Genomic DNA, 27623 nt, shown 5'->3' with positions numbered 1-27623 from the left:
GAGAGGCTTGAATAGAGTGGAGACGGAGAAACTAGTCCGCTCTCCTCCTTCCACATTTCTTATCGGAGTTGACATTTTTTCTGCTCACTCCATCTTTTCTAAGAATTCTGTTTTGTTAATTTCCATCATCTAGTTTTAGTCATGTTTCTGACAACCCAGACACTCTGTGGTTCTCTTTTGAGACGAGACACCTCACAAATCCAGCAGCTGGTTTCTGTTTCTGATATTCAAGTACAGGTAGTGCATTTTTGTCCTTTTATGAACTCTTCCTGTCTCCCTTCCCTGAGAATCTTTCAAAATCAGGATTAAAAAGACTAAAAGAGGTAAAAACTATTCTTTTTTAAGCTACCCAAAGGACATTCATACCAACACAAAATTGCCAACAGCCTGAAAAGGCAGAATTATATTACAGACATACCTTTGTTTAGAAGCAAGAGAATGATATAACTCTATTTGTCCTGAAAATATTTTACAAAAGAACTACTTATACATTAATTTTCATATATTAACACTCAATCTAGTCATACCAATCTTATGCTGTATTTTGTTCGGTTGAGAGTCAGCCAGAGATTCAACAATTAACCAATTTGCTTAAGAACATTTTGCCTCAGAAATTAAGTAAAGATATTAATGGCACAAGAGTTATTCTCTATTTTTCCACTTAAACTTCCAAGTTGCAACTGAGGTCCTCCAGAGTTACAGTATTCCAGTTTGTATATGGGAATAGCTCCCATATGAAATGAGTGAATGTGTTGCTGATTCATTTACAGGAGCACTTAAAAATTAACATAAAAAACCTACATGTCCAAGATACCCAATTCCTTTCACTGCTCACCATCAAACTACCAATTGCCCACTTTAATACAGGACACAGCAAATGAAAATGATCTATTCTCTGCATAGATGCTGACTGACAGTTTAAAGATTTCCGATATTTTTCTATTTTGGTTACAAATTGCCAGATGATGCGTTGTTTTGTGTTTTGTGCTTGATGTGTATTTGATTGTCTTTCCTTATTAATAAGAGACTTCCAACAATAATAATTATACAGTAACAATGAGTTTTGGGCAATTTGGAGTTGTTTTGAGTTCTGATGCTATAATTTTGTTCATTTCTACTGAGTCTTTACTTGATTCGAGTAGTTTTGAATGGAGTCTGACAAGATCCCAGTCAAGCAAGTACCAACACTGGATTAGAAATGTATTATAAATTTTCAAATTGTGAGCTGGATCCCCTTGTGCAAATATCTCTGGCAATGTGGACAGTAGCAAATGAAATCAGCCATAAATTTTCTTGTCAAAATAACTTGTATTAACATTTTTGCATTTCTTCTCTTGCTTAACACAGTTACACTGTAAATATGAACTACAACCATTTTGTTGATAGGCAAACAAAGTCAGACTATTCACAAATCAGCAATATACCAGAAACGATTTATTTTCTTTTGAAGTGCTGTGTAATTTAAACCCTGAAGGATAAAAGCTTGTCAATTGCTTCAGTGCATTTTTGTTTTCTATGAATTATTATAAGATAAAGTTTATATTTGTTGTCTGTTTTTCTGTACAATATATACAAACAAGGAAACCATATTTACATTGAAATATTTAATGGAATCTAATGTTTGAGTAATATTTATATTTTTAAGTGCTGGCAGTGTAAAGGTGTTGCATGGAATTCCTTTATGTATGGTACCTTACTTGTTAAAAATACCATTAATAAAGTCCCCACTGGTCAGTGTAGTTAGCTGATTAACCCAATCAAGTGGGAATCCATCGAAACTTGAAACCCCCATTTGGTGTCCTGGTTGTAAATGCATTACCCTGAGGAAAAGCTAGTGTTCTTATTGTGCAGTGATTGCGAATTGACGTCTTAAAGGACATATCGTTTTCCAGTTCATTGGTATCTGAGCTGACCATGTGGCAGCCCATTGATGTTTGAAGCCCATTGAAAGTTCCATACATGTTGATGGTTTCCTGACTTTCATTACAACTGGTTTCTTCTGAGTACTTTTTCATCCTAAAATATCTAGAGTCCGTGTCACTCAGTGTTTGCAAGGCTGCATTGCACTTTTCTGAGATATCTCTTAAAATCTCATCCACTTTATCACAGTCCTGGTTGTAAAAGGAGGTGTCCTCGATCCTTTGCCGCTTCATTGAGAATTTTGAGGGAAAGATCTCAGACATGGTGTCATTGGTGTTCTGGCATTCCTGTTTCATTAGTTTCTGGTAAAAGTTGAAAGTAACAAATACTTCATTAATTAGATGCTTTAGCAATGTTGTTTAATGGAGTGCTATACCATCTCTTTGCAACAGATGCTGAAACTGGATTGTTACAATGCTGTAGTTCATCAGTTGGTTAAGATGATCTTATAAACCATGAGTGGAAAGTATGTGGAACAGTACCATTTGATCACATGTGCAGTTGTTAAGGGACAAAAAAACCTGTGAGGCTTCAATATGTTTTCAGTGATAGTGAAGTGGAGGCCTGCTTTCTACTTGAGCAGATTCCCTTTCCATTGACTTTGAAAAGAAACCTGCACAGAATGGAAAGCAAGCTATCAATCTGCTATCACCATCCAAAGTAAACATTAGCCATTCTGTCCCTCTGTACACTCTAATTCTTTCTCTCTTGCTGTTGATGCGTTTTATTTATGCAAAACGTAACTCAAGCTCAAGACATATTTCTCATTTCCAAACTGTGTGTTGCCCTATGTAAGTTATAGAAGTCAGCGAAGAAATTTTCTGGATTTTATCATGATAAAAAGTGATGAATTCTGTACTATTTGATTAACCTAGGAGTGGTGATGTATTGGATTAGTTGATACACCAGTATTACGAATATATATGATTTCACTGAAGCCTGTATATTACTTTTTAGGTTGATATTACATGGGGTAAGTGTAAAACACTTATATACATCTGTTACTAATCTATTAATTATTTACAGGATGTGGATGTTACTGGCTTGGACAACATTTATTGCCCATCTCTAATTATCCTTGAGATGGCAGTAATTATTTTATATGTATTTTTGCCTTTCAGAGAGTTCACCATTAAGGACTCAATGGGCTTGTTGTGACTCTGTATGAAATGTTGTGACTCTGCCTGTTAGTTAGTTTGCTTTGTGTCATTAAGTTGCATACAAAAAAATCAGATAGGTGGCTGCAACGTCTCTGTCATAAAATGTCATGTCTTTTACCATTTTAAGTAAAAGAACCCACTGAGTTCATCAGTCCCTGACAAATGATTGATTGTTAGACCATTATCATGAACGTGAGATGGTAAACAGTAAAGGAAAATATGATGTTGATGTTTCCTGTCCTATTTGAACAGTCAGCAATCAAGTGAATCTACAGGTGAAATATATGGTCAGCAGTCTAAAATCATGCTGAATTCAATCATAGAAGTTTCAATACCTTTATTCATTACAACATGTCAAAGACACATCCCTATCAAGAGACTATTTTAACTAACTCCAGGAAGGAATGGAGTCATATGTTTCAGGTAGAGATGGAGAGGAGTTTCTTCTTTCTAGGGTTGTGAATGTGTGGTATTTTATACCACAGAGGGCTGGTGCGACCTGGTCATTTAGTATATTAAAGCCTGATTTAAGCACATTTGTAAACAGGACTAATGCAGTCCATGTTCAAATGCAACAAGATCTGGGCAATATCCAAACTTAGACTGACAAGTGGCAAGTAACTTCACATCACACAAATGCCAGGCTATGACCATCAACAGTAAGAGACAATCTAACTACCATCCCTTGACATTCAAAGGTGTTACTATTATTGAATCCCCCACTGTCAACATCCTAGGAGTTATCATTGACCAGAAACTCAACTGGATTGCCACATAAACACAGTGACTACAATAGCAAGTCAGAGGCCAGGAATACTCCAGTTAGTAACTCACCTCCTAGCTCCCCAAAATCTGTCCATCATCTACAAGACAGAAGTCAGGACTGTGATGGATTAGTCCCCATTTGCCTGGGTGGGTGCAGCTCCAAAACAGTCAAGAAGCTTGACACCATCCAGGGCAAAGCAGCTCACTTTATTAACATCACATTCACAAGTATCCATTCCCTTCACCATCTATGCTCAGTAGCAGCAGTGTGTACTTTCTACAAGACCCACTGAAGAAATTCACCAAAGGCCCTCCGACAGCACTTTCCAAACCCATGACCACTACCATCTGGAAGGACAAGGGCAGAAGCTACATAGGAACACCATTAAGTTCCCCTCCAAGCCACTCACCATCCTGACTTGAAAATATATCACTGTTCCTTCACTGTTGCTGGGTCAAAGTCCTGGAATTCTGTCCCTAATGGTATTTTGGGTCAACCCACAGCAGGTGGACTACAGTGGTTCAAGAAGGCAGCTCACTACCATCTTCTCATTGGCATCTAAGAACGGGCAATGAATGCTGGCCAGCCAGTGACATCTATGTCCCTTGCGTGAATAAACAAAACTCCTCCCAATGCTGTCAAGGTCAGAGGCAACTACTGCAGGTGGATTGCTGAGGATAAGATAAGTACAATTTTCTCTCTTGTTGGTTGCATCATCATTTGCCACAGACCAGCAAATATATCCTTTAGGACTCAGCCTATATGGTCAATAATAGTGTTATCAAGCCACCCTTGGTTGATGGTGATAGTCCTTGCCACCTTTCATTCAATCAGAGTTCATTATGGAGCAAATCATGACAATTTTCTTTCCCCTAAAGATCATTACAGAACCAGATAGGTTTTACTGCAATCAATCTTCTTTTTTTCAACTGAAGACTTTCATTGTGCTTTTGCTATATTTATGTGAAACATCTACCACAAGGAAAAACTCTATCTCTGGACTAGAGGTCCAGTGACCATTTCTCTACTGTCATTGTCTCTCTAGTTTGAAAAGTCATTCTACTGTCATTGTCTCTCTAGTTTGAAAAGACCAGGCTTTGATCAAAAATATTGACAAAAATATACAGGCTATGTTTTTACATTTTAAAATTTCTGAGAACATGGGCCACTGTAGTTTCAAAGAAGTAATCCAGAAGTTCTAAAAGTGAACATTTTTGAATCCAATTTGATGCCACAATGAAGTTATTATACTCTGTTAGGTGTGTAACAATGTGAAACTGTCTCTTTTAGTAAGATTCACAAATTACATGAAGTGAGGTACATTTGGCAGTGATGCACAAGTAGTTGCACAATTGTGTCCAAGAAGTTCTTCAAGCCTAATTTAGCAATGAGACATATTTGCAATCCTTTCCTAATTTGTTGCTTATTTCACACTTATGTTGCTTAAAAGAGCAAAGAATGATTCCTTTTGTTGATTTTCACCAATAGAATAAGTGTTAGTTATTTAACCAGTGTAAAACTTATCAGTATAGCTTTTATCAGACAACTTTCTGAAGGCAACGGTTAGGTTTTGCTCTGCTATATGTGTTGTGAAAGCTACCTGGCTAGTCTGGAACTCAACACACATACAGACACATCCTACTCTCTTACTTTTCAGTTTTCCAAAGTCTTAAAAATGAGTGGATCCTCAAGTTTGTGGACCCCACCACTTCTTAATGCAGGTATGGGTAAAACCATGCTCCTCTCATAAAAAGAAAACTTGTACTGTAACTGTTTATAATACTTACATCAAGTATAGATGCCAAATGTTTTGCCTTACTAGCAAGCTCTTTCAGTTGGACATTTCTTTCCTTCAGTGATACAATTTCATACTGTTTTCTCTTTAAAGTGACCTGCAGCTGCAATAGAAAACATGAATTAACCACAAAAGTGAACATTCTACAAAATCAAAACATGATCCCTTGCATTACATTCAAATTGTCAGAGATTTCAATTACATATTCTGTGAAAATAGGGGTGAAATGTTGGAATCAATTTTACAGAATTTTACAGCACATTTGGAGGCCAATTGGTCTTTTGTTCTATGTTTTTCTTCAAAAAATATCTTCTCCCTATTCTCACTCTTTCCTTGTGCTCTTTCATTTATTTCTTTCAAATATTTTGGAATTCAGCTTAGAGTCATAGCGATGTACAGCACAGAAACATACCCTTCAGTCCAACCTGTCCATGCCAACCAGATATCCCAACCCATTGCTTCTGTCAATTTTTCTGGGCGGGATTTCTATGTCTTAACAACTCTGTACAAAAATAACACAAAGAGTTCCTTTTATTTTTTGCTTTAATTTATGGTCTCTCGGTATCAACTCACTGATGTATGGAAATAGATTTTCTTGATTCACTTTATCAGAGCATCACTCACTATAAAGCCTGGAGATCCAAAGATGTTTACAGCACAGAATGGTATCATTCATCTTATCACTTTCAGTTTGGCTCTTTGTTCAATCTATCCAAAACCAACAAACATCACTGCCCCACTGTTACTCCATTGTTTGATATCTTCTCCTGCTTTAAATGTTTCTCACTTGTCCCTTTAAATATACAATGATTTATACCTCGATGTAAAATTCTTCTGTCGTGTCTTTTCATTGTTCCAGAAATCAATTAAATTTGATGATCTCTTGTCAACTACAATCCCCTCTAACCAAAGGAAATAGACATTTTATATTTCATAAATTTAAAAGCTTGTACTCTATTTTTTATGTCCCTCTTTTTCTGTAATTGATATAGACCCAACATCCCAAATCCCTGCTCATAACAGGAATTTCCATATTTGATACTCACTCAGTAAATTTAGATTTCCTGTTGTATTTGTTTTTCCTTTTCACAAAACTCAGGATGTAGATTAATTTTATGTGGATTCATCACAATTTCTTTAACCTTCTAGCTATGCCCTATTTTTGAACCCAGATTTAAGTTAGTCTTTTTCATAGCATTGCTGAAAATGTGTTGCTGGAAAGCGCAGCAGGTCAGGCAGCATCCAAGGAGCAGGAGAATCGACATTTCGGGCACGAGCCCTTCTTCAGGTTGGTTCATGCCCGAAATGTCGATTCTCCTGCTCCTTGAATGCTGCCTGACCTGCTGCGCTTTTCCAGCAACACATTTTCAGCTCTGATCGCCAGCATCTGCAGTCCTCACTTTGTCCTTTTTCATAGCATTGTCTACCAACATCTGTGCAATGAAGGAATTTACTATTGACCTCAAAGTCTACATGGCCATTCACACTCTTCAGCCCTTCTGTTGATATATATGTTCCATACCTTACCTCACATTTATTATATTAAATGCCATTTAAAACCTGTCTCCCATTCCACTAAAATCTTTACACACTCGCAAAATTGTTAAAAGTCATTTAAAATGTTTTTCCAACACTCTATTTTGATCAAAAAGTTTCAAAATGCTGTTCCAATAATCATGTCTAAAAATTGAGCATATACCAATGAAATGGTCCCAATTCTGAAAGTTACATCATTATTTTCCAATCCCACTAACACATTTGTCTGCTGTTCACCAGCCACGTTCTGTTTGAATACATTCCTTCTGACAATGTACATCAGGATGTTCAAGACACTTTCTTAAATCTCCCCTAACAAAACAATGACATTTTAAATACAGCATTGCCTTTTTCTAATTGATTACTTTCAAACAATTCTGTCAAATTGGACCAACAGGTTTACCTTTAACAAAGCCATGCTGAAAATCATTCATTACTCTTTTCTTTCTAAAAGCTTCCCAATTAATTCAATTCCATTACTTCTGACATCCTTTTGTTCTATCCAAAAAAGCCTTCCACCTCTGGACTTAGCACTTCTATAACTTTGTCATCCCCAGATCTCACTTCTCAAGCAAGCTACCCAAAACTGAATCGAATTCATTGTTAAGTAAGTTTGCTGTGTCATTTGTTGTTACTGACCATACCATACAGTGATCATAAGCAAAAGTTTAAAAATGATAAATGGGCTTCAGTGAAACCCCAATTCAGTTCCTTGAATGTGAGGAGGTACAGCAGTTAACATTGATTTGGAGATGCCGGTGTTGGACTGGGATGTACAAAGTTAAAAATCACACAACACCAGGTCATAGTTCAACAATTGGAAGCACACTAGCTTTCAGAGCGACGCTCCTTCATCAGGAGGAGTTTCACTCCTTTCATGTGTAAATCACAAAACCTTTTTTAAAAAGTTGCATTCTCGGGTTAGCTGTTAACAATGGTGATAGCGAGACAATATGTTGAAGGTGTTGTCCCCCTGTGTTCTCGGTCTATGGTCTGATGTTTAGATTGATTCTAATCTAAAAAGTGAGATAACAGAGTTTTACATAAATTCATGCAGTTTTTGAGCTCAGAGTTCTACATGAATGTATGCAGTTTTTGAGCAAAGTGCAATATAACTCTGCAAGTACACATTCACCCCACAAAATATGTGTGTGCATGTGGGTCTTGTGTGTGTGTGTGTGTGTGTAGTGAGTGCAGAGTGTCTTACGTCTGTGAGGGGATGCATGTGTGAGTGTGGGAGTGTGTGTGTCTATAAGGATGTGTGTGGGTGTCTGTGTGCGCGTCTGTGTGTACCTGTGTCTGTGTGTATGTGAGAGTATGTGTGTGTAGAAATATCTGTGTCTGTGTGTGTAGTGCAATGGTGATCACCTGTAATGTGACATGAACCCAAGTGTTCTCTAACTGGGAGGGAACCCTCCTGTCTGTTGATTGTTGTGCGGTGCCTGTCTGTTGATTGTTGTAGCAAAGGTAACAAACAATGGGGAACACTTCAGTGGTCCAGGACATTCAGCCTCGGACCTTCGGGTGACCATCTCCAAGGTGGACTTCGGGACAGGCAGCAGAGGAAAGTGGCTGAGCAGAGGCTGATAGCTAAGTTCGGTACCCATAGGGAGGGCCTCAATTGGGATCTTGGGTTCATGTCACATTACAGATGATCACCATTGCACTACACACATACACAGATATTCCTACACACACACACACTCTCACATACACACGGACACAGGTACACACATACGCGCACACAGACACCCACACACACCCTTATAGACACACACACTCCCACACTTACACATGCACCCCCTCACAGACTTAAGACACTCTGCACTCACTACACACACACACACACACACTTTCTCACACCCACAACCCCCACCCCAGACAGACACACACACAGACAGACAAAGACCCACATGCACACACATATTTTGTGGGGTGAATGTGTACTTGCAGAGTTATATTGCACTTTGCTCAAAAACTGCATACATTCATGTAGAACTCTGAGCTCAAAAACTGCATGAATTTATGTAAAACTCTGTTATCTCACTTTTTAGATTAGAATCAATCTAAACATCAGATCATATACCGAGAACACAGAGGGCTAACACCTTCAACATATTGCTGAAAATGTGTTGCTGGAAAAGCGCAGCAGGTCAGGCAGCATCCAGGGAACAGGAGAATCGACGTTTCGGGCATAAGCCTTTCCTGAAGAAGGGCTTATGCCCGAAACGTCGATTCTCCTGTTCCCTGGATGCTGCCTGACCTGCTGCACTTTTCCAGCAACACATTTTCAGCTCTGATCTCCAGCATCTGCAGACCTCACTTTCTCCTCACCTTCAACATATTGTCTAGCTATCACCATTGTTAACAGCTAACCCGAGAATGCAACTTTAAAAAAACGGTTTTGTGATTTACACATAAAAGAAGTGAAACTATCACTGTATTCTAACAGATGAAAGGCTTGACAGACAATCAATTTTTCAATGTATAATTTCAGTTACATCACACTGTAAATTTTTGCTATAAATTCTGTGTTACAATCGAGCCCTCCACTATCACCTGATGAAGGAGCGTTGCTCCGAAAGCAAGTGTGCTTCCAATTAAACCTGTTGGACTATAACCTGGTGTTGTATGATTTTTAACAGTTAACATTGGTCATCGTAATTGAATATATTCTACTAGTTGTTTATGTTTTTTAATTGCAATTTTATTGAATAAACGACATATAAAATTTGCACAAATTCTGCATTGTATTTCGCTCTGTTTCTGCAACAAGAAAATTTCAGCCGTTGTTGCTCAAAAAAGCTAGCCAGTCATGCTAAATATGTGAAACTTGCATACACACAAATATTTAGCAAGGACCAGCCAGTTCTCAGAATGAGCAGTGCCTATTTTTAATTTTTTTTTCCTTGAGATTTGTGCATTGCTGCCAAGGCCTCCACTTACTGTCATCCTGGGTTGCCCGCAATGATGCAGTGATGGATTTGGATGAAGCTCTACTGTCCATATGGTCAAGGTACTCCCATAGTAATGTACATCAAATATACATACCCACTGTTGTAACAGTTAATACAATTGGTTTAATACTTGCCATGTATATGTGGACCTGAGTTTATATTGTACAGATTTGGTTGTTGTAAATAATTCTGCAATAACAAGAGAAATATTTTGATGTTTTTTCTTACCTGTTCATTTTCCTCCAGAGCATCTCCTAGAGCTTTTTGATTTTCTTCTGCCACGTCTTTCCAAAATTGTTCAGTTGGTTGTGAGTGATCTGTCTGCAGATTCATCTCCAGCAGAGAGTCTTCCACAACTGGGATTGAGGATGAAATGCATGCCTCTAGATCAGACACATAGTCAGAAAGAGGCAGTTCTGCATCAGTCATGGACATGGGTTGCATCAAAGATGATGGGTCTGTGGACATCAGGGAAACTAGGTTACATACAGACATTTGGATTGATAAATAGAGGTATAGAGCAGCAAAGCAAGGAAATTCTGGCAAACCTTTATAAGTAACTAGCTATTCTTCAATTTTTAGAAGGTCAATTTCGGGCCATCACACTCAGAATGGATGGCAATGCCTCGGAAAGGATGCAGATGAGATTTACCAAAATTGTCCTGGGGTGAAAGAATTCAACACTGTGGAGAGGTGAGACAAATTTCATTTACCTCAGAGCAAAGAGATTTACTGGAACACTTAACAAAGGTGTTTGGAATCATGGTAGTGTTTGTTTGAATACTGTAGTGAGGAGGAATCGCCAGGGAATTCATGTTTAAGGTCAGTGCAAAAAGGTCAGCGTGAAGGTTTGTAAACGTTTCCTGTTCGGCTGGCTCTTGTGACCTGAACGTGGAAGCAGAACTTTTAGAAAGGGCTGTTTAAAACGGGGTGTGGAGTGCATCACTCGAGCTAACGTGCAGTTGAGTGAGACCAACATGAACAGGATGTGAGCTTCCTTAGCGGGGTTAGCATCTCTTGCCTTTCCTTGAGCAGGTGGCGCTAACCTGGCTTCATGGGCCGCTGCAGGTAGGTACAGCCACAATACGGTTAGGGAAACCCAGCAAAGGGAAATACTGTTTCCTGCTGGGCTTGGGAACTTGCTGGGAAACCTGCACCCATCCTGAAGGAGACCCACAGTCATTCATCTTCAATGGAAACAAAAGGCTTTGCATTGACACTGAAGTACTGGTCAGTTAATGCGCGTTGCATGTCATTAGTTGCATTGTTCAGTGGTTCCGTGTAATATAAAGGAAGGATTTGTCTGGAGGAACAAACCCCTGGTACCACTGCAGCTGAAATATGGACACCTGGCTTCACTCAGTATTGAGGAGAAAGTGAGGTCTGCAGATGCTGGAGATCAGAGCTGAAAATGTGTTGCTGGAAAAACGCAGCAGGTCAGGCAGCATCCAAGGAACAGGAGAATCGACGTTTCGGGCATAAGCCCTTCTTCAGATTCCTGAAGAAGGGCTTATGCCCGAAACGTCGATTCTCCTGTTCCCTGGATGCTGCCTGACCTGCTGCGCTTTTCCAGCAACACATTTTCAGCTTCACTCAGTATTGGTCGTATGGGCCAAGGATCACGAGGAATAATAAATAGGTTCCGTTCCCCTCCCTGTTCCGTTTCGGGAAATGCTTTGAAACTAAACGTTGTGACTCTTTTATACTTCCAGATTATGTTAACAATACAGGTTTGTGCCTGGGAACTTGTTTAGAAAGATCAAGGTTAAGTAGAAAGAGTTTTGCAATACTTTCAGAAAAATCCCCTTTAAACCACTGCCATCTCCTTCATGTTGTGAGCCTTTGTCAGAGACTTCACGGGGCGGCAAGTACAGGCATGCTGTCGGTTTCCTTTTCGAACCGGGGTTTATTGTGAAATCTCTCATCAGTGTGTTCCCTTGTTTCCAAGGGCAACGGCTGGTGAGGACGTGGGTACAATGTTCACGCCTGCTCCTGAATCTACGAAAACTTAGGTGTAATTTCTGATAGTTTCACAGATGGCCAATGACATGTACTTACCGCACATTATCATACCAACATCTTTGAAATCCTGCAGGTCAAACTCCGATGCTGCTTCTAAAGCCTGATTCTGCAAAGAGAACAGAATTCCTGGTGATGAAATCACATCCTTTATATACTGATCACGGTTTGGACCCAGCATGATTTAACATTGCGAGGCGTTTATGCGTTATAACATATGGAGTCAATGTTAATTAAATCGGTGTTTATGTCAATTTCCTCTCTGCCATTTGCTCCAGTGACTCTCTGGACACTCATATGTTCCACCGCCCGCTTTGCCTGACTGTCTGGGGCTAAACCTCCAAAGTACTCTCCCAAAAAAAACAATTCCTTCCACCAGGTCCTCCGACCAATGATTGCTGACGCCCATTTCTCCCGGAAGAACTGGCTTAAACAAATAAAAGTTGCATTAAAAAGCATTAACAAAAAGGAAGCGAGTTTGTGCTGTGTGGGTGTTTATGTCCGTATCTCAGGCTCCGGTGGATAGATGCGGTGTCGAACCAGTGCGGATTCAATTCCGGTTCTGACTGAGGCTGACTTAGGACAGGCCCCTGAGGGGGAAACGGAGGGCGAGGGCAAATAGCCGCTCCCTAACAAACTGTATAACCTGAAGCAACAGCAGCCACTGAGACAAGGAGCTGCAGAGCTCACATCCTACTCAGCATAAATACAGAGGAGGTATAGCGCCCCAAACATAGCGTGCATAAGCAAACATACCTGGAATTCAAAGCTCCATTGCGGGAATTGCATGTAACAGGTCTGCAGTGCCATTGGAAAAGCTGTTGGTCTACGAGAGAAGCTATTAGCACTTGTAAATAGCACCAGCTCAGGGCAAACTGCTCTCTGATCACATAAAAAGCAGCAATCAAACTGACTGAAGTGTCAATGCTGCAAACTGCAGCGATTAAGGTGATCTATGAGTGTGGGAAACTAATGATATCTTGGAAAGATTAAAGTTCCAAAGATTAAAGTTCCCCAGCGCCCTTTGCCACAATAAGATTGAACTCGGCGTTGAGCGCTATCTATCTGTACTCTGGTCACCTTGATGAAAACATTGCAATGCTGCCGATGGCACAGGATTGCAGGCGTTTTGTGAACTGCCTGTGGTCTGGCGGCAGTCACCGTACAGACAGCCTGCTTCAATTCAATAGGCCAGCCACACGAACCAACCACATTACACCCGGAGCCAGCAAATCGCTTCACACTTGAACACAAAGAGGAAGCCAGCCTCTGTTGGTCAGGCTTGACACGGATTCCTGGCAGCTTTTCTATTAGAGCGCACAGCCCTTGGATGTCCAGATTTACCTCAAGATTCTGTCGCAAAAAGGAAGCTGAGTTCAGCTGAATCGATCAATTAAATTCGTGCCAGGACGCAGAGTGACGTTGTCTTGTTATCAAGTTTTGAAACTGTGAAAAGATTAAACCACTCCGTTTTCCTGTCTCTCGTCAACTGTACAGCAAGCTCCTGGGTACCACGGAGACTAACGTCCTTTCAGGGCTACCTCATTTTCGGGTCGATTTAAATGCAATTGCTCCTGCCCCCCCCCCCCCCCCCCAACGTACCGTGCAGCACATTGCTGTTTGGAGCTTTTTCATTCGTTCTGGAGATATGGGTGTCACGAGCAAAGCTGACATTTATTGCTCACCCCCAGTTCTCCTGTCAGTGGGTTTTTTTTCTCTCTCTGGAACCTGCGAAGGGAACGATCCACAGTGATGACAGTTAGCGGTTTCCAAGAGTTTGACCCTTTGAGGATATGTCCAAGTCTCAAAGGAACAAAGTAAGTTACAGCACAGGGACAGGCCCTTCGGCCCTCCAAGCCTGCGCTGATCCAGATCCTCGATCTAAACCTGTCGCCTATTTTCTAAGGATCTGTATCCCTCTGCTCCCTGTCCATTCAGGTATCGCTCGAGATACATCTTAAATGACACCATCATGCCTGCCTCTACCACCTCCGCTGGCAATGCATTCCAGGCTCCCACTACCCTCTGGGTAAAGAACTTTCCACGCATATCTCCCTTAAACTTTCCCCCTCTCACCTTCCACTCATAGAGATTTACAGCATGGAAACAGACCCTTCGGTGCAGCTCGTCCATGCCGACCAAATACCCAACCCAATTTAGTCCCATCTGCCAGCACCCAGCCCTTATCCCCCCAAACCCTTCCTATACATGGCAAGTGTTATTGTTCTCAAGAAGAGTTGTTGACAATGTATAGTATTTCTCCAGTTTTAATTTTTAGCACTCAAATTCAGAAATGCAAAGCACAGGAGCACTGCTCAGTATCTAAAGTAAGCAATCACTGCACAGTACTGACAATTCAGAAGGAAACACCTATCATTTTAGGCAGCACATGTTAGCTGGTCAAAAGGGCCTTCTATCCAATACACTTTTAAGTACCATGTAGTTCATACGATGCTCATACTGTATTCCATTCATGGTGCTTAGTAATTGAGTCCCCCACTCCAGGAAAAAGTTTCTTGCTATCCACCCTGTCTATACCTCTCATGATTTTGTAGACCTCAATCAGATCCCCCCTCAACCTAATCTTTCTAATGAAAATAATCCTAATCTGCTCAACCTCTCTCCATAGCTATCACCCTCCATATCAGGCAACATCCTGGTGAACCTCCTCTGCACCTTCCCCAAAACATCCACATTCTTTTGGTAATGCTTTCCTCCATATTGTCATTCCTAATTTGTTTCTGATCCATTTAGGATCACATTGAACTTGTGTTTCTTCTGTATTTAAAGGTATTCCACTTGTTTTAAACTTAAGTATTGTTGAACATCCTTCCCCAGTTTACTTACTTTAGCTATTCCCTCATTCTATTGAATTTAGCCTCTTAAAGTTATATCCTGTCTTAGATATGATTGACTCCCAAATCATGTCACTTTGTGATTATCAGTGTGCAGCCTCCCAAAGGATCTCACAACACAGGTACTCCAGTGGAGATCTCAAAACAATCTCCATAATAAATACTTTTGGAACTTATTAATAAACATTTTTATTGTGCTTGTTGCTTTCAGGTTTACTGGTTAATAAAAAGAAGATAGAATATTAGCAATGGCTAAATCATTTTGAATATAAATTACTTCTCAATGATATAATCACATTCTGCATGATTAATTAGATCAGAAATTACTTTGTTGAAACTTCTGAAACACACAATACTTTATCTCTTTGGGGATCTAACATTTGACTACCATGGTCTCATTCGATGTAACCGCAGTGTTCACCTCTATCGACAAAACCCTAGCCAGAGAAACAATAGGAGAAAGTGAGGTCTGCAGATGCTGGAGATCAGAGCTGGAAATGTGTTGCTGGAAAAGCGCAGCAAGTCAGGCAGCATCCAGGGAACAGGAGAATCGACGTTTCGGGCATAAGCCCTTCTTCAGGAAGGGCTTATGCCCACCAGAGAAACAATAGCCAACCTGTTCGACATACAGAACAGACAACAAGACAGGGAACCTATCAACAAAGACTGCATACTCAAACTACTGGACCTGTGCCTCACAACACACTTCACATTCAACAACCAAATATATGAACAAATCAACGGCACACCCATGGGCTCACCCATCTCTGGACTCAGCAGAAGCAGTAGTGCAAAGATTAGAACAAGCAGTCTTACCGCAAATTCAACCCAAACTCTGGGTCAGATATGTGGATGACACCTTTGTAATCATTAAAAACACAGAAATAGAGAACACACACCGGATCATCAACACCACACTCACAGGAATCCGATTCACTAGAGAGGAAGAAAAGGACAACCAACTCCCATTCCTAGACGTGATGGTACAGAGAACACCAAACGGACCATTCACCACAAAGGTATACAGGAAAGCCACACACACAGACCAAGTCCTGAACTACGAAAGCAACCACCCCAACACACACAAAAGAAGTTGCATCAAGAGGGCCACAACACACTGCAGTACACCAGAACTGCAAAAAGAGGAAGAAGAACACCTCTACAATGTATTCGCCAAAAACGGATACCCCTGCAATTTCATCAACAGATGCCTAAGGGAAAGACAACGGAATGAGGACATGCCATAACCCAAAGGACTAGTCACGTTACCATACATCAAGAACATTTCTGAACTGACATCCAGACTACTACGATGACTAGGACTCATTACAGCACAATAGACAATAGACAATAGGTGCAGGAGTAGGCCATTCTGCCCTTCGAGCCTGCACCGCCATTCAATATGATCATGGCTGATCATTCCTAATCAGTATCCTCTTCCTGCCTTATCTCCATAACCCTTGATTCCACTATCTTTGAGAGCTCTATCTAACTCTTTCTTAAATGAATCCAGAGACTGGGCCTCCACTGCCCTCTGGGGCAGAGCATTCCACACAGCCACCACTCTCTGGGTGAAGAAGTTTCTCCTCATCTCTGTCCTAAATGGTCTACCCTGTATTTTTAACCTGTGTCCTCTGGTTCGGCACTCACCCATCAGCGGAAACATGTTTCCTGCCTCCAGAGTGTCCAATATTTTAATAATCTTATATGTCTTAATCAGATCCCCTCTCAGTCTTCTAAACTCAAGGGTATACAAGCCCAGTTGCTTCAATCTTTCCGTGTAAGGTAATCCCGCCATTCCAGGAATTGACCTCGTGAACCTACGCTGCACTCCCTCAATAGCCAGAATGTCTTTCCTCAAATTTGGAGACCAGAACTGCACACAGTACTCCAGGTGTGGTCTCACCAGGGCCCTGTACAGCTGCAGAAGCACCTCTTTGCTTCTATACTCAATTCCTCTTGTTATGAAGGCCAGCATGCTATTAGCCTTCTTCACTACCTGCTGTACCTGCATGCTTGCCTTCATTGACTGGTGTACAAGAACACCCAGATCTCTCTGTACTGCCCCTTTACCGAAATTGATTCCATTGAGGTAGTAATTTGCCTTCCTGTTCTTGCCACCAAAGTGGATAACCATACATTTATCCACATTAAACTGCATCTGCCATGCATCTGACCACTCACCTAACTTGTCCAGGTCACCCTGTAATCTCCTAACATCCTCATCACATTTCACCCTGCCACCCAGCTTTGTATCATCAGCAAATTTGCTAATGTTATTGCTGATACCATCTTCTATATCATTAACATATATTGTAAAAAGCTGCGGTCCCAGCACGGATCCCTGCGGTACCCCACTGGTCACTGCCTGCCATTCCAAAATGGAGCTGTTTATCACTACCCTTTGTTTCCTATCAGCCAACCAATTTTGAATCCAATCTAGTACTTTGCCCCCAATACTATGCGCCCTAATTTTGCTCACTAACCTCCTATGTGGGACTTTATCAAAAGCTTTCTGAAAGTCCAGGTACACTACATCTACTGGATCTCCCTCGTCCATCTTCAGAGTTACATCCTCAAAAAAATTCAAGAAGATTTTCAAGCATGATTTCCCCTTCATAAATCCATGCTGACTCTGTCCTATCCTGTTACTAGTATCCAGATGTGCCGTAATTTCATCCTTTATAATAGACTCCAGCATCTTTCCCACCACTGAGGTCAGACTAACTGGTCTATAATTTCCTGCTTTCTCTCTCCCACCTTTCTTAAAAAGTGGTATAACATTAGCCACCCTCCAATCCTCAGGAACCGACCCCGAATCTATCGAACTCTAGAAAATAATCACCAACGCATCCACGATTTCCCGAGCCACCTCCTTCAGTACCCTGGGATGTAGACCATCAGGCCCCGGAGACTTGTCAACCTTCAGACCTAACAGTCCCTCCAACACCAAATCCTGGCAAATATAAATTCCCTTAAGTTCAGGTCCTTCAGCCAGTGTTACCTCAGGGAGATTGCTTGTGTCTTCCCCAGTGAACACAGATCTGAAGTACCCATTTAATTCTTCTGCCATTTCTTTGTTCCCTGTAATATATTCCCCTGTTTCTGTCTTTAAGGGCCCAATTTTAGTCCTAACCATTTTTTTGCCTTGCACATACCTAAAAAAGCTTTTACTATCCTACTTTATATTATTGGCCAGTTTACCTTCGTACCTCATTTTTCCTCTGCGTATTTCCTTCTTCGTAATCCTCTGTTGCTCTTTAAAAGCTTCCCAGTCCTCCGTTTTCCCATTTATCTTTGCTATGTTATTCTTTTTCTCTTTTAACTTTATACGTTTCTTAACTTCCCTCGTCAGCCACGGCCGCCCATGCCTCCTCCTGGAATCTTTCTTCCTTTTAGGAATGAACTGATCCTGCAACTTCTGCATTATACACAGAAATATCCGCCATTGTTCCTCCACAGTCATCCCTGCTAAGGTATTGCACCATTGAAGTTTGGCCAGCTCCTCCCTCATAGCTCCATAATTCCCTTTATTCAACAGAAGTACTGTCACTTCCGACTGTATCCTCTCCCTCTCAAATTGCAGATTGAAGCTTAATGTATTATGGTCACTACTTCCCAATGGCTCCTTCACTTCGAGGTCTTTGACCAATTCTGGTTCTTTACATAATACCAGATCCAGAATTGCCTTCTCCCTGGTCGGCTCCAACACCAGCTGCTGTAAGAATCCATCTCTGAGGCACTCCACAAAGTCTCTTTCTTGAGGTCCAATACCATCCAAACCACACAAGCACACAAACCAATAGCCACTCTCCGACAACAACTCACCAGGACAAAGGACCTGACACCCAGCATGAGCAAAACCAATGTAGTATACAAAATCCCATGCAAGGACTGCACAAAACACTACATAGGACAAACAGGAAGACAGCTAATGATCCGTATTCATGAACACCAACTAGCCATGAAACGACACGACCAGCTATCCTTAATAGCCGCACATGCGGATGACAAGCAACATGAGTTCGACTGGGACAACACTAATATTATGGGACAAGCCAAACAGAGAACAGCCAGGGAATTCTTAGAGGCATGGCACTCATCCACAGATTCTATCAACAAACACATCGACCTGGATCCAATATACTGGCCACTGCAGCGGACAGCTGGAACTGACAACCAGAAGCGGCAGAGACAAACCACTATAAATGCCGAAGGAAACATCACAGAAGCGCCTCACAGAAGGCTTCCAAGCACTGAGGATGTCACCTAGACAGGGGACGAAACATCTGCAACACAAATTCCCAGCTCGGCGAACAGAACCACAACATTTGACTACAATTTTATATGAAAGAAAAACAGACTACTAGTTAGTTGGTAGTGAAATAGTGCAGCAATTAATATGATACACAATGTCTGAGTCATTGTGAAACATTATGGCTCATTCTGTAGGTGTTGAGATGCTAGAGATTGTACCTTTGAACACAAGAAGTGGTTATTAGAACAGACATGTTGATACATGGTCTATGGAGCAGCTTTGCTGTGCTACTATCATTTACTTACAGATTGTCATCATACTAAATTCACTTGAGAATTTCAAAATAATCTGTTCCCTCAAAACTTTCTATTGTGAAATATATAGCTAATTCTAGATATTGGTGACAGAGAATTAACATCAACATTAAGATGTTTGCATTATGATTTGAAATCAGGATAACTTTATAATATATATTTTGAAAAGAAAATAAACAACTAGTCATATGTTTTAAGAGGTTAGCCCTGTTGGAGTAAATAGGAAAACATGCTTGTATCCATTCTGCCATTCATTTAGTTATGAATGGTCAATACTGTAAATCCATATAACTGTTTAGTTCCAAAAATCACAATAACTTTGTCTCACAAACTTTATCAATCTTAATTTTGAAACTTTTGATTGATGTAGCCTCAATAGCCTTTTGGGAGTGCAAATTCTAAATGTTCATCATCCTTTGTGGGAAGAAGTGCTTAAATACCAGAATAGCCTAGCTCTAATTTGAAGGTTATATACCTTATTTTGGCCCTACATCAAAGGAAAGACTTTCTCTTTATCTACCCTAACAAGTACTTTAAGTGGCTTAAACTAATTCAAGTTAGATGCGGTTCTTTTACACTCACAGGACTACAAACCTGGTCTCTGCAACTGACCCCCATAATTTAAAGAAAATTGATAGATCATCAGATACACATAATCAAAGTGAATGAATAGAAATTTGAAAGATATTTACTAACCTATTTAGTTTAACTTAAGTAATACATACACATTGATAACTGGGATTGTTTATATAGCTTTGAGTGAAATCAAACAATTTAGAAATATTATCTGAACTTGAATATGGTTCACTACAACTTCACAGTCTTAAAAGTTGGTGGGATTGTTTTATTTTATTTTTATATGACTCTATTTTTCTCTTCAGTCAGTCACACGTCTAAATGTGAGGCGTAAGAATTAGGCTGCTCTGCAAATTTATATGGGATTTTTAATGTGAGAAGAGAAAGACTTAAAAATACAAGATTGGCAAATGTTTTACCACAGGGTGGTTCACATGTGGAATAAACTTCCTGAGTAAGTGGTGAATGTGGTTATAATTAGAATATTTAAAAGACATTGGGATAAGTACATGAATTGGAAAGGTTTGGAGAGATATGGGCCCAGGAGCAGGCAGGTGGGACTAATTATTTTAGGATTATGTTCAGCGTGAACTGGTTGGACTGAAAGGTCTGTTTCCATGCTGTATGACTCTACAATGAAGTGAAGGATAATTGTGTGAGGAGGTTAACTTTAAATGTTAAATAATTCCCCAACACTATAAAACCAAATGTATAAAATTATCTCACTGAAAATCAACAGCTGGTTCTTAAGTTTAAATCCAATCAATATATGCAATACTTTGTAGCTTATCAAATGAACTCTGATGAATATTAGGCTTTGCATTCAGTTTGCCAAGGCATATGAACCCCTTTGACTATGAATTGCATTGTTATATTAATACTCATGATGAATCTCTTTTACAGTACCTAACACATAGCTTGTGTTTGAAATTGACAATCTACTGTCCAAAGATTGACCTATAATATGAAACTTCCAGCATGTAACTGAATTAACTCAGGATGTTGATGACAATTAAAAAAAGCCAAAACTGAATGTTAGTTAGAAATAACAATAAATTGTTTCAGATAAAGTTTTTGCTAACTTGAATGTTTGATTTGATTATAGATTCTAATGATGTTCATAAATTGATGCATGATGCTCCTATGGTATAATTGAATTGGAGCATTCTGCTTGAATGTTGTAACTCACTGACAGCAATTATGTACTCCATGCTATTCACTGAAAATCTTGTAGATGTCATAAATGCAATTTGTCTCTTTTGTTTTAGTTATCAGTTCAAATGTATTTATTAACTCTCAATTAGATTAACTAAATTACAATGGTAATTTCATAATTAGTATTTTAGGCTGCTTCACAAGCCTCTTGAGACATCAAAGCATTTCATCTTAAAAGTACTTTTTCAACATGCAAAAGGAACTTAATTGATGAAGTGTCTCATCTCAAAAGAGAACATACTGTGACTATCAAGAAATTTTAACTCTACACACAAAAATGTAAGAGTTATGTACTCATTTCACCTAAAATAAAGGAAATTAAACCATTTACTTCAATTTAAAATCCACCAATAAGTTTGAATCTTGTTAAAACATAAATTATTATTATTTTTGTTATACAATTTATGCATATTTTTACCATCGATTTTAGATTGACACCTTTATAAATTTTATTTATTTTTCTCCCAGTGGAAAAAGGATTTTAAAAATAGTTTCTTATATTGAAAACAACTGCAAATTATGACATCTCAGCTGAACCATAATAATCTAGAATTGTCAGTAGGTCAATATTCAAAATGTCAATTTGTCTTTTTTTTAGATGCTGAAAAATCAATTCTATATTTCAACATTGACTGTTCTTGTTTGCGGTCATACAGTTGTTGAGTGATGTTAGCACACACACGGTGCACAGGATGTGGGCATACCAGATGGCCAGCATTTATTGTCCATCCATAATTGTCCAGAAGACAAGTTTTGTATGAGACGGTGTCAAACTTCTTGAGTGTTATTGGAGCTGCTCTCATCCAGGCAAGTGGGGAGTACTCCATTATATTTCTGACTTGTGCCTTGTAGAAGGTGAATCGGCTTTCAGAAGTCAGGAGATGAACTACTCACTGCAGTATTCCTCGCCTCTGACCTGCTCTTATAGCTACTGTGTTAATGGATCAAGTCCAGTTGAGCTTCTAGTCAATAGCAACTTCCAGTATGCTGATAGTGGGGGGAGTCAGTGATGTTAACACTATTGAATGTCAGGTTGCAGTGATTAGATTGTCTCTCATTGGAGATGGTCATTGCCTGGCACTTGTGTGGCATAAATCTTGCTTGCCACTTGTCAGTCCAAGTTTGGATGTTGTCCAGATCTTGTTGCATTTGAACATCAGTCTGTCTCAATATCGAAAGAGTTGCAAATGGTACTGAACATCGTGCAATTATTGACAAACATCTCCCTCCTCTTACCTTATGATGGAGGGAGGGTCATTAATGAAGCAGCTGAAGATGGTTGAGCCTAGGACACCACCCTGACGAACTCCTACAAAGATGTCCTAGAGCTGAGATGACTGATCTCCAACAGCCACTGTGAGGATGCTGCTCCTTTAACAAGGTTATGTTGTCTTTGTTTTTGTTCAGAGAGGTCATAAAAGACGCAGATTCTGAAAAATCTAAGTTGAAGGGTTTTAGGGCCGATTTGATTATAGCTAACAGATACTGCCTCAGGAAAAAGGCTTTTAAGTTTAAAAAGAAACATTTGTACAATGAAAGGAGAGTGGCCAGTTCTCCAGCTCAGCTTTTGTCTGGTTTGGTCTCGCTATTCACTGAGAGCAGTCAGGCAGTTGTAAAATCTACTAGATGCAAAGAAGCAAGTCCAAGCTGATCCTCTCTCTCTCTGACATCTCTCCTGTAAGAACCTGTGTTTGGTTTTACCTTTTGTACCAAGAAGTGTTTATGGGGATTGTTGCAAGTATTTGGAACAGCATCATTAAGTTGGGATGATCAGTTGAGTTTTTGGATAGGTTAAGTTATTCATTATTTTGTTTTCTTTAGTTTGTGTTTCATTCGGCAATCTACATTTTGTTTTATTTAAAGTTATATGGTTTGATCAACTGCATCCCTCATGGAATATCTGTGTTACACTTGCTTAAAACAACTAGCAAAATTAGGGTCTGGGCTACTTTCTGGGGGTCTGGCCTGGTCCATAACACCACAATCATCTTCTTATTGCCAGGTACGATTCCAATCTGTGGAAAGTTTGCCCCCTGATACCCACTGACTCCACCTTTGCAAGGGCTCCTTGATGTTGAATGTGGCTTTGACGTCAAGGGCTGTCACTCTCACCTCACCTTGGGAATTCAGCTCTTTAGTCCATGTTTGAATAAATCTGTAATGAGGTCAGAAGTTGAATGACCCTGAATTAAGAGTCTACCACATTGCTTTGGCTTTGGAGTCACATACAGACCAGACAAGGTTTTATGGTCATTATTAGACTCTTAATTTCATGATAGGATTTGAACCCATATTCCCAGAGCATTATCTGGCTGTCTGATTTAATAGTGTAGCAATATCACTACTAGACCACTACCTCTGCTGGTGTGCCCTAAAAAGGAGAATTATCACTCTGAATTTTGTACCTATTGTACCTTACAATTAAATTGTGTTTATGTTCATTGAACCAAAGCTATCAAATATCAACCAACATTATTAAATATTTCCTTTTGCAATTGTTGATCCACAGGAATCAAAAATTCAAAATTGCAAAACTACATTTAAATCTAATGGCCAAGAACATTACCATCCTGTAGAAAGCAGTGTTCTTGTTTATACTGTTCTCTATGCCAAATTGATAATCCCCTAAAGACTATCATTATCTGAACAAATTACAGAATCACTGCATGATTTCAGTTAACTTAGAACACAGTGACAATAAAATTTAACATGTTAGCAGAATTTTCCTCTCCAACACCATTAGGCAAAAGTGAGGAACTGCACCTCGAAGGTATTCTACGCTTAGTGTAGAAACAAAATCCCATGTTTTTTTTTCCCCCCAGTGGAATGGTTCCTGCCATAGTAGAACCTCTCATTGGAAATAGCTGGAATGAATCAAGAGTTTTGCTGCAGGGAAAAGAAGCCTGTAGTGGCATTCCTGGCTACTCTCTGGGGCCTTTTCTGTTAAATAGCAACAGCCAGAGGTGTTTTCATCCCAAAAGGCTGTGGAATGATGTTCCAATAGAACAAGTTGGTGTGTGTGTGTGTGTGTGTGTGTGTGTGTACCCCACAGAAAAGATGAGATATACCTGCCAGCAGTGAACTTCACCTGCCACCTCATTTCAGTACGAACATTTGTATCTCATGCTTCACATAGCTATTCATCAGACCTAAAAGATCTCTATCCCTTTTCATTTTCATCCATGTACCTCAGTTATAGGCAAAAGGGCTGATGAAGGTAAATGGCCTCCCAGTGCCTCAAATATATGGAAATATTAACACATACACAAGACGTCTTTGGGGTTTTTTGGATAGAGTCAAAGCCCAACGTTTTGTTTATTTACTTGATACACAACTGTACAGAACCAAACTACTTTTGTGACAATGTTTATATACAAAGAGATGTTTTAAAGAATAAAGTATATTTTTTGAAATAAAAAAGTAAAAGGAAAGCTACCTCATGTTTAGAAAATTGACATTTTCTGTTTTAGTTTCCAATTTGCATTCTGTTTAATGCACTGAAATATTGATAGTTCTCTTGTGAATTATAGCCAAAACTGGAAGATCAATTATAAATATTTTTGAATCCTGATGGGCTTTCAAGTGAGAATCTTCAAAATATTATATTATAGCAAAATATTAAATGTGAATGGAATGAAAGATCTACTATGTGCCTATTTAAAAAATCTGTGGCGAGTTAATTTGGATACCACTTTTGAACTGAATCTAACATCAATATTATATAAATAGAATGCATTAGAAACATGTTCGAAAAGTGTCAAAGTACATTAAATTATTTCATCACAGCTTTCCAGGATGATAATCCTTCAATCCAAACATTTCTAATCAACAAAAACAGAAGCTATTAGAATGGAGGACACTGAGAATGTGAAAGAGAACAACTTGTTTTGGTTTTGACATGAAATCCAAGGGACTCTAGCGTAAACATGGGTTGTTAAATAAAATTAAATGTTCTTTCTGAAATGAATATTTTAATCAAGTATGTTAAAATGATTTCTCACAACATATTTATAATCTGCACAACAGATAAAATATATTTTCTAAACTGAAATAATGACATGATCAGAATAATTCAACAAATAAAAGACAAATACAGTTCCCAATTATCTCTGCACGAACAGCAGAGAATGAAGCACATACGCAAATAGAATAGGCCATTTAGTCTCACGCACGGAGTAAAGTACCTCAGCCAGCCATTCATATTTCGCCATTTATTCGCAGACCTTATTTATGTATACATCCTCTGATGCGGGCACTGATTGGCTCTCAGATACTCATTCATGCTCAACACACAATCTCATTCATGCATATTCATTCATTGAATACAGTGCTTTATCCAAAAATTCTCAGATTCTCAGAATGATTCACATGCATACTCCGTCATTATCATTCACCTCCTCATTCACAGACTTACACACTGGTTCTTACACATTACTTAAACTCTGACAATTTCACTCATTCACAGAATCTCACCTAACCACCGGTTCATTCACCAATTGACATATTGGCATCCGTACACTCTCCCTCACACACCAACACTCTCTCACACTAACACTCACACCACCTTACAAAAACGAATGAGAATAAATCAATTGCGACACATACCTGCGGACTGGATTCATTTGAAGATTCCTGGTGTAAACTTGATGTACAAACTGCCAAATCCTGCCACACCGTCTCATCTATAGTCACGAATGCTAAACAAAAAAAGTGGGGTTGAGTTTCGATTATGTGCCTGGCGAAAGGAGTGAATGAAACTTCTGTCTGTACCTGAGTCTGGGATACTGTTTGCGGCTTCAGAATAAATGGTCACCTGCGAGCTCGTTCCGAGGGCTTTCTGCAGATCTTTCTGCACATGCCAGGAAAAGCGCAATTTGAAGATAAAATAAAACCATACTTCTGTCAATATGAGTTCACATAAGAAAATGTCAGCATTATTCAAATACAACGATAACAAACATGCAGAATAGTAGTGATGGGGAATTGTTCATTTATGATTGACTTAATATGATGTTTGAACAAAAGTTTTATCACCACACATTAAATTAAATGTGCATTTATCAATACAGAACTATAACCCATATGTACTGCACGAAGAGTAACAGCTAATTTGACAAATAGAAATCGCACTTGACTGTCATTAACAATTCTTTACTGAAAGGTGAGTTTAAACAGTTGCTGTTTAAGTGAGGTGTGTACCTTTTTGTCAACGTTTGGTTGTTTTTTTGCCGAAGTGCGGATCGGTAACTCCACCATCCGATTCGGATAAATCTCTCCAAAGACTTTTCTTCCATTTTGCATGTCCACTGATGTCTAGGGTAAAATAAAGGCAGATATGTGACTCCCTTTCTATTTAGTATCAATGAATAAGACTGGTTGTTCCACAATATAGTCTAAACGTTTATCAAAGATCTGTTCGGGTAAATTGGTCATTTATATTGAAATAACTGAAAGATGTCGAAATTAAATGACAATCAGTTGGAACGTTGTTGGTCTTATAGCAGGAACATGCACCGTTATTTGCTTCGCCCAATCAAACCCTTTCCCACTCCGTCTCGACGGGTTCAGCGTCCCTGGAGATGTGTAATTGTAGTAGAAAGGCCCAATTAAGGTCTTCCCCGAACAGGCAGAAGCAGCGCCAGAGGTGGCGCCTTAAACACAAGGCAATCTGTGCACGGCCAGGGCTCTGCATTTCAAGAGCCACCGCCCCCTGAGACCATTCGTACTTTGTAAATCAGCTCCGATACTTCGCGTTGCGCCTTTTTCACCTTCATTGGCGCCACGTTAACCGTAATTTTACACAACTGCATAAATGCTCAGAAAGACAGCCTTTAACAAAGACCTAAAACCGTTTGTGCCGTTAGTCCTCGGTGAAAGGAGTGAATTAGTTCGTGGCGTTATTAGTGAAGGGCAGACCTTTGTCGCTGACATGGTGATATTACTGTGGCCCCATAACAATCCTAAACTATTTAACAGTTATCCCTTTCAAGGTAGTAAATTGTATAAATGCGCATGCCGAGAGAATGAACAATTCGTGGTATTGTCACCTGGGGAAATAATGATTCTCTCTCACTGTAATTGACTGTGTACCTGCAGAAAATGTAATTGATGGAAGATAGTGAGAGAATGGTTTTAAATGAAGTACTGATTGCGATAAATGTAAATAAATAAATACACGGGACATGTTCCTGATACTGATTGACTGCAGGGCTGTCCCCGAACTGGGCGCTTATATAAAATGAAGTGAATAAA

The 27623-nt window shown here is 39.6% G+C and overlaps 1 protein-coding gene across 2 annotated transcripts; it reads right to left on the bottom strand.

The window, feature by feature from the left end:
- Positions 1-1465: 1465 nt before the first annotated feature.
- On the bottom strand, positions 1466-26738 carry mcidas (multiciliate differentiation and DNA synthesis associated cell cycle protein). Of its 2 annotated transcripts, XM_087992143.1 has the most exons (7): positions 26571-26738; positions 26142-26220; positions 25977-26068; positions 12193-12262; positions 10363-10592; positions 5634-5744; positions 1466-2222 (listed from the first exon to the last, which is right to left on the bottom strand). In XM_087992143.1, exons 1-7 carry the CDS (start codon positions 26670-26672, stop codon positions 1758-1760), a joined length of 1149 nt encoding a protein of 382 aa, XP_087848269.1. In that variant the 5' UTR covers positions 26673-26738; the 3' UTR covers positions 1466-1757. The 2 variants fall into 2 exon arrangements, with proteins under 2 accessions (XP_087848269.1, XP_043557492.2); XM_043701557.2 differs by lacking the exons at positions 25977-26068; positions 26142-26220; positions 26571-26738 and adding an exon at positions 12910-13225.
- Between the last annotated feature and the right edge of the window lie 885 nt (positions 26739-27623).

The sequence above is a fragment of the Chiloscyllium plagiosum genome, unplaced genomic scaffold (genome assembly GCF_037043375.1).
Source record: "Chiloscyllium plagiosum isolate Xiang-an unplaced genomic scaffold, Cpla_swu_hap1 HiC_scaffold_1, whole genome shotgun sequence".
NCBI lineage: Eukaryota > Metazoa > Chordata > Chondrichthyes > Orectolobiformes > Hemiscylliidae > Chiloscyllium > Chiloscyllium plagiosum.
This window is presented reverse-complemented; position numbering and strand designations above follow the sequence as displayed.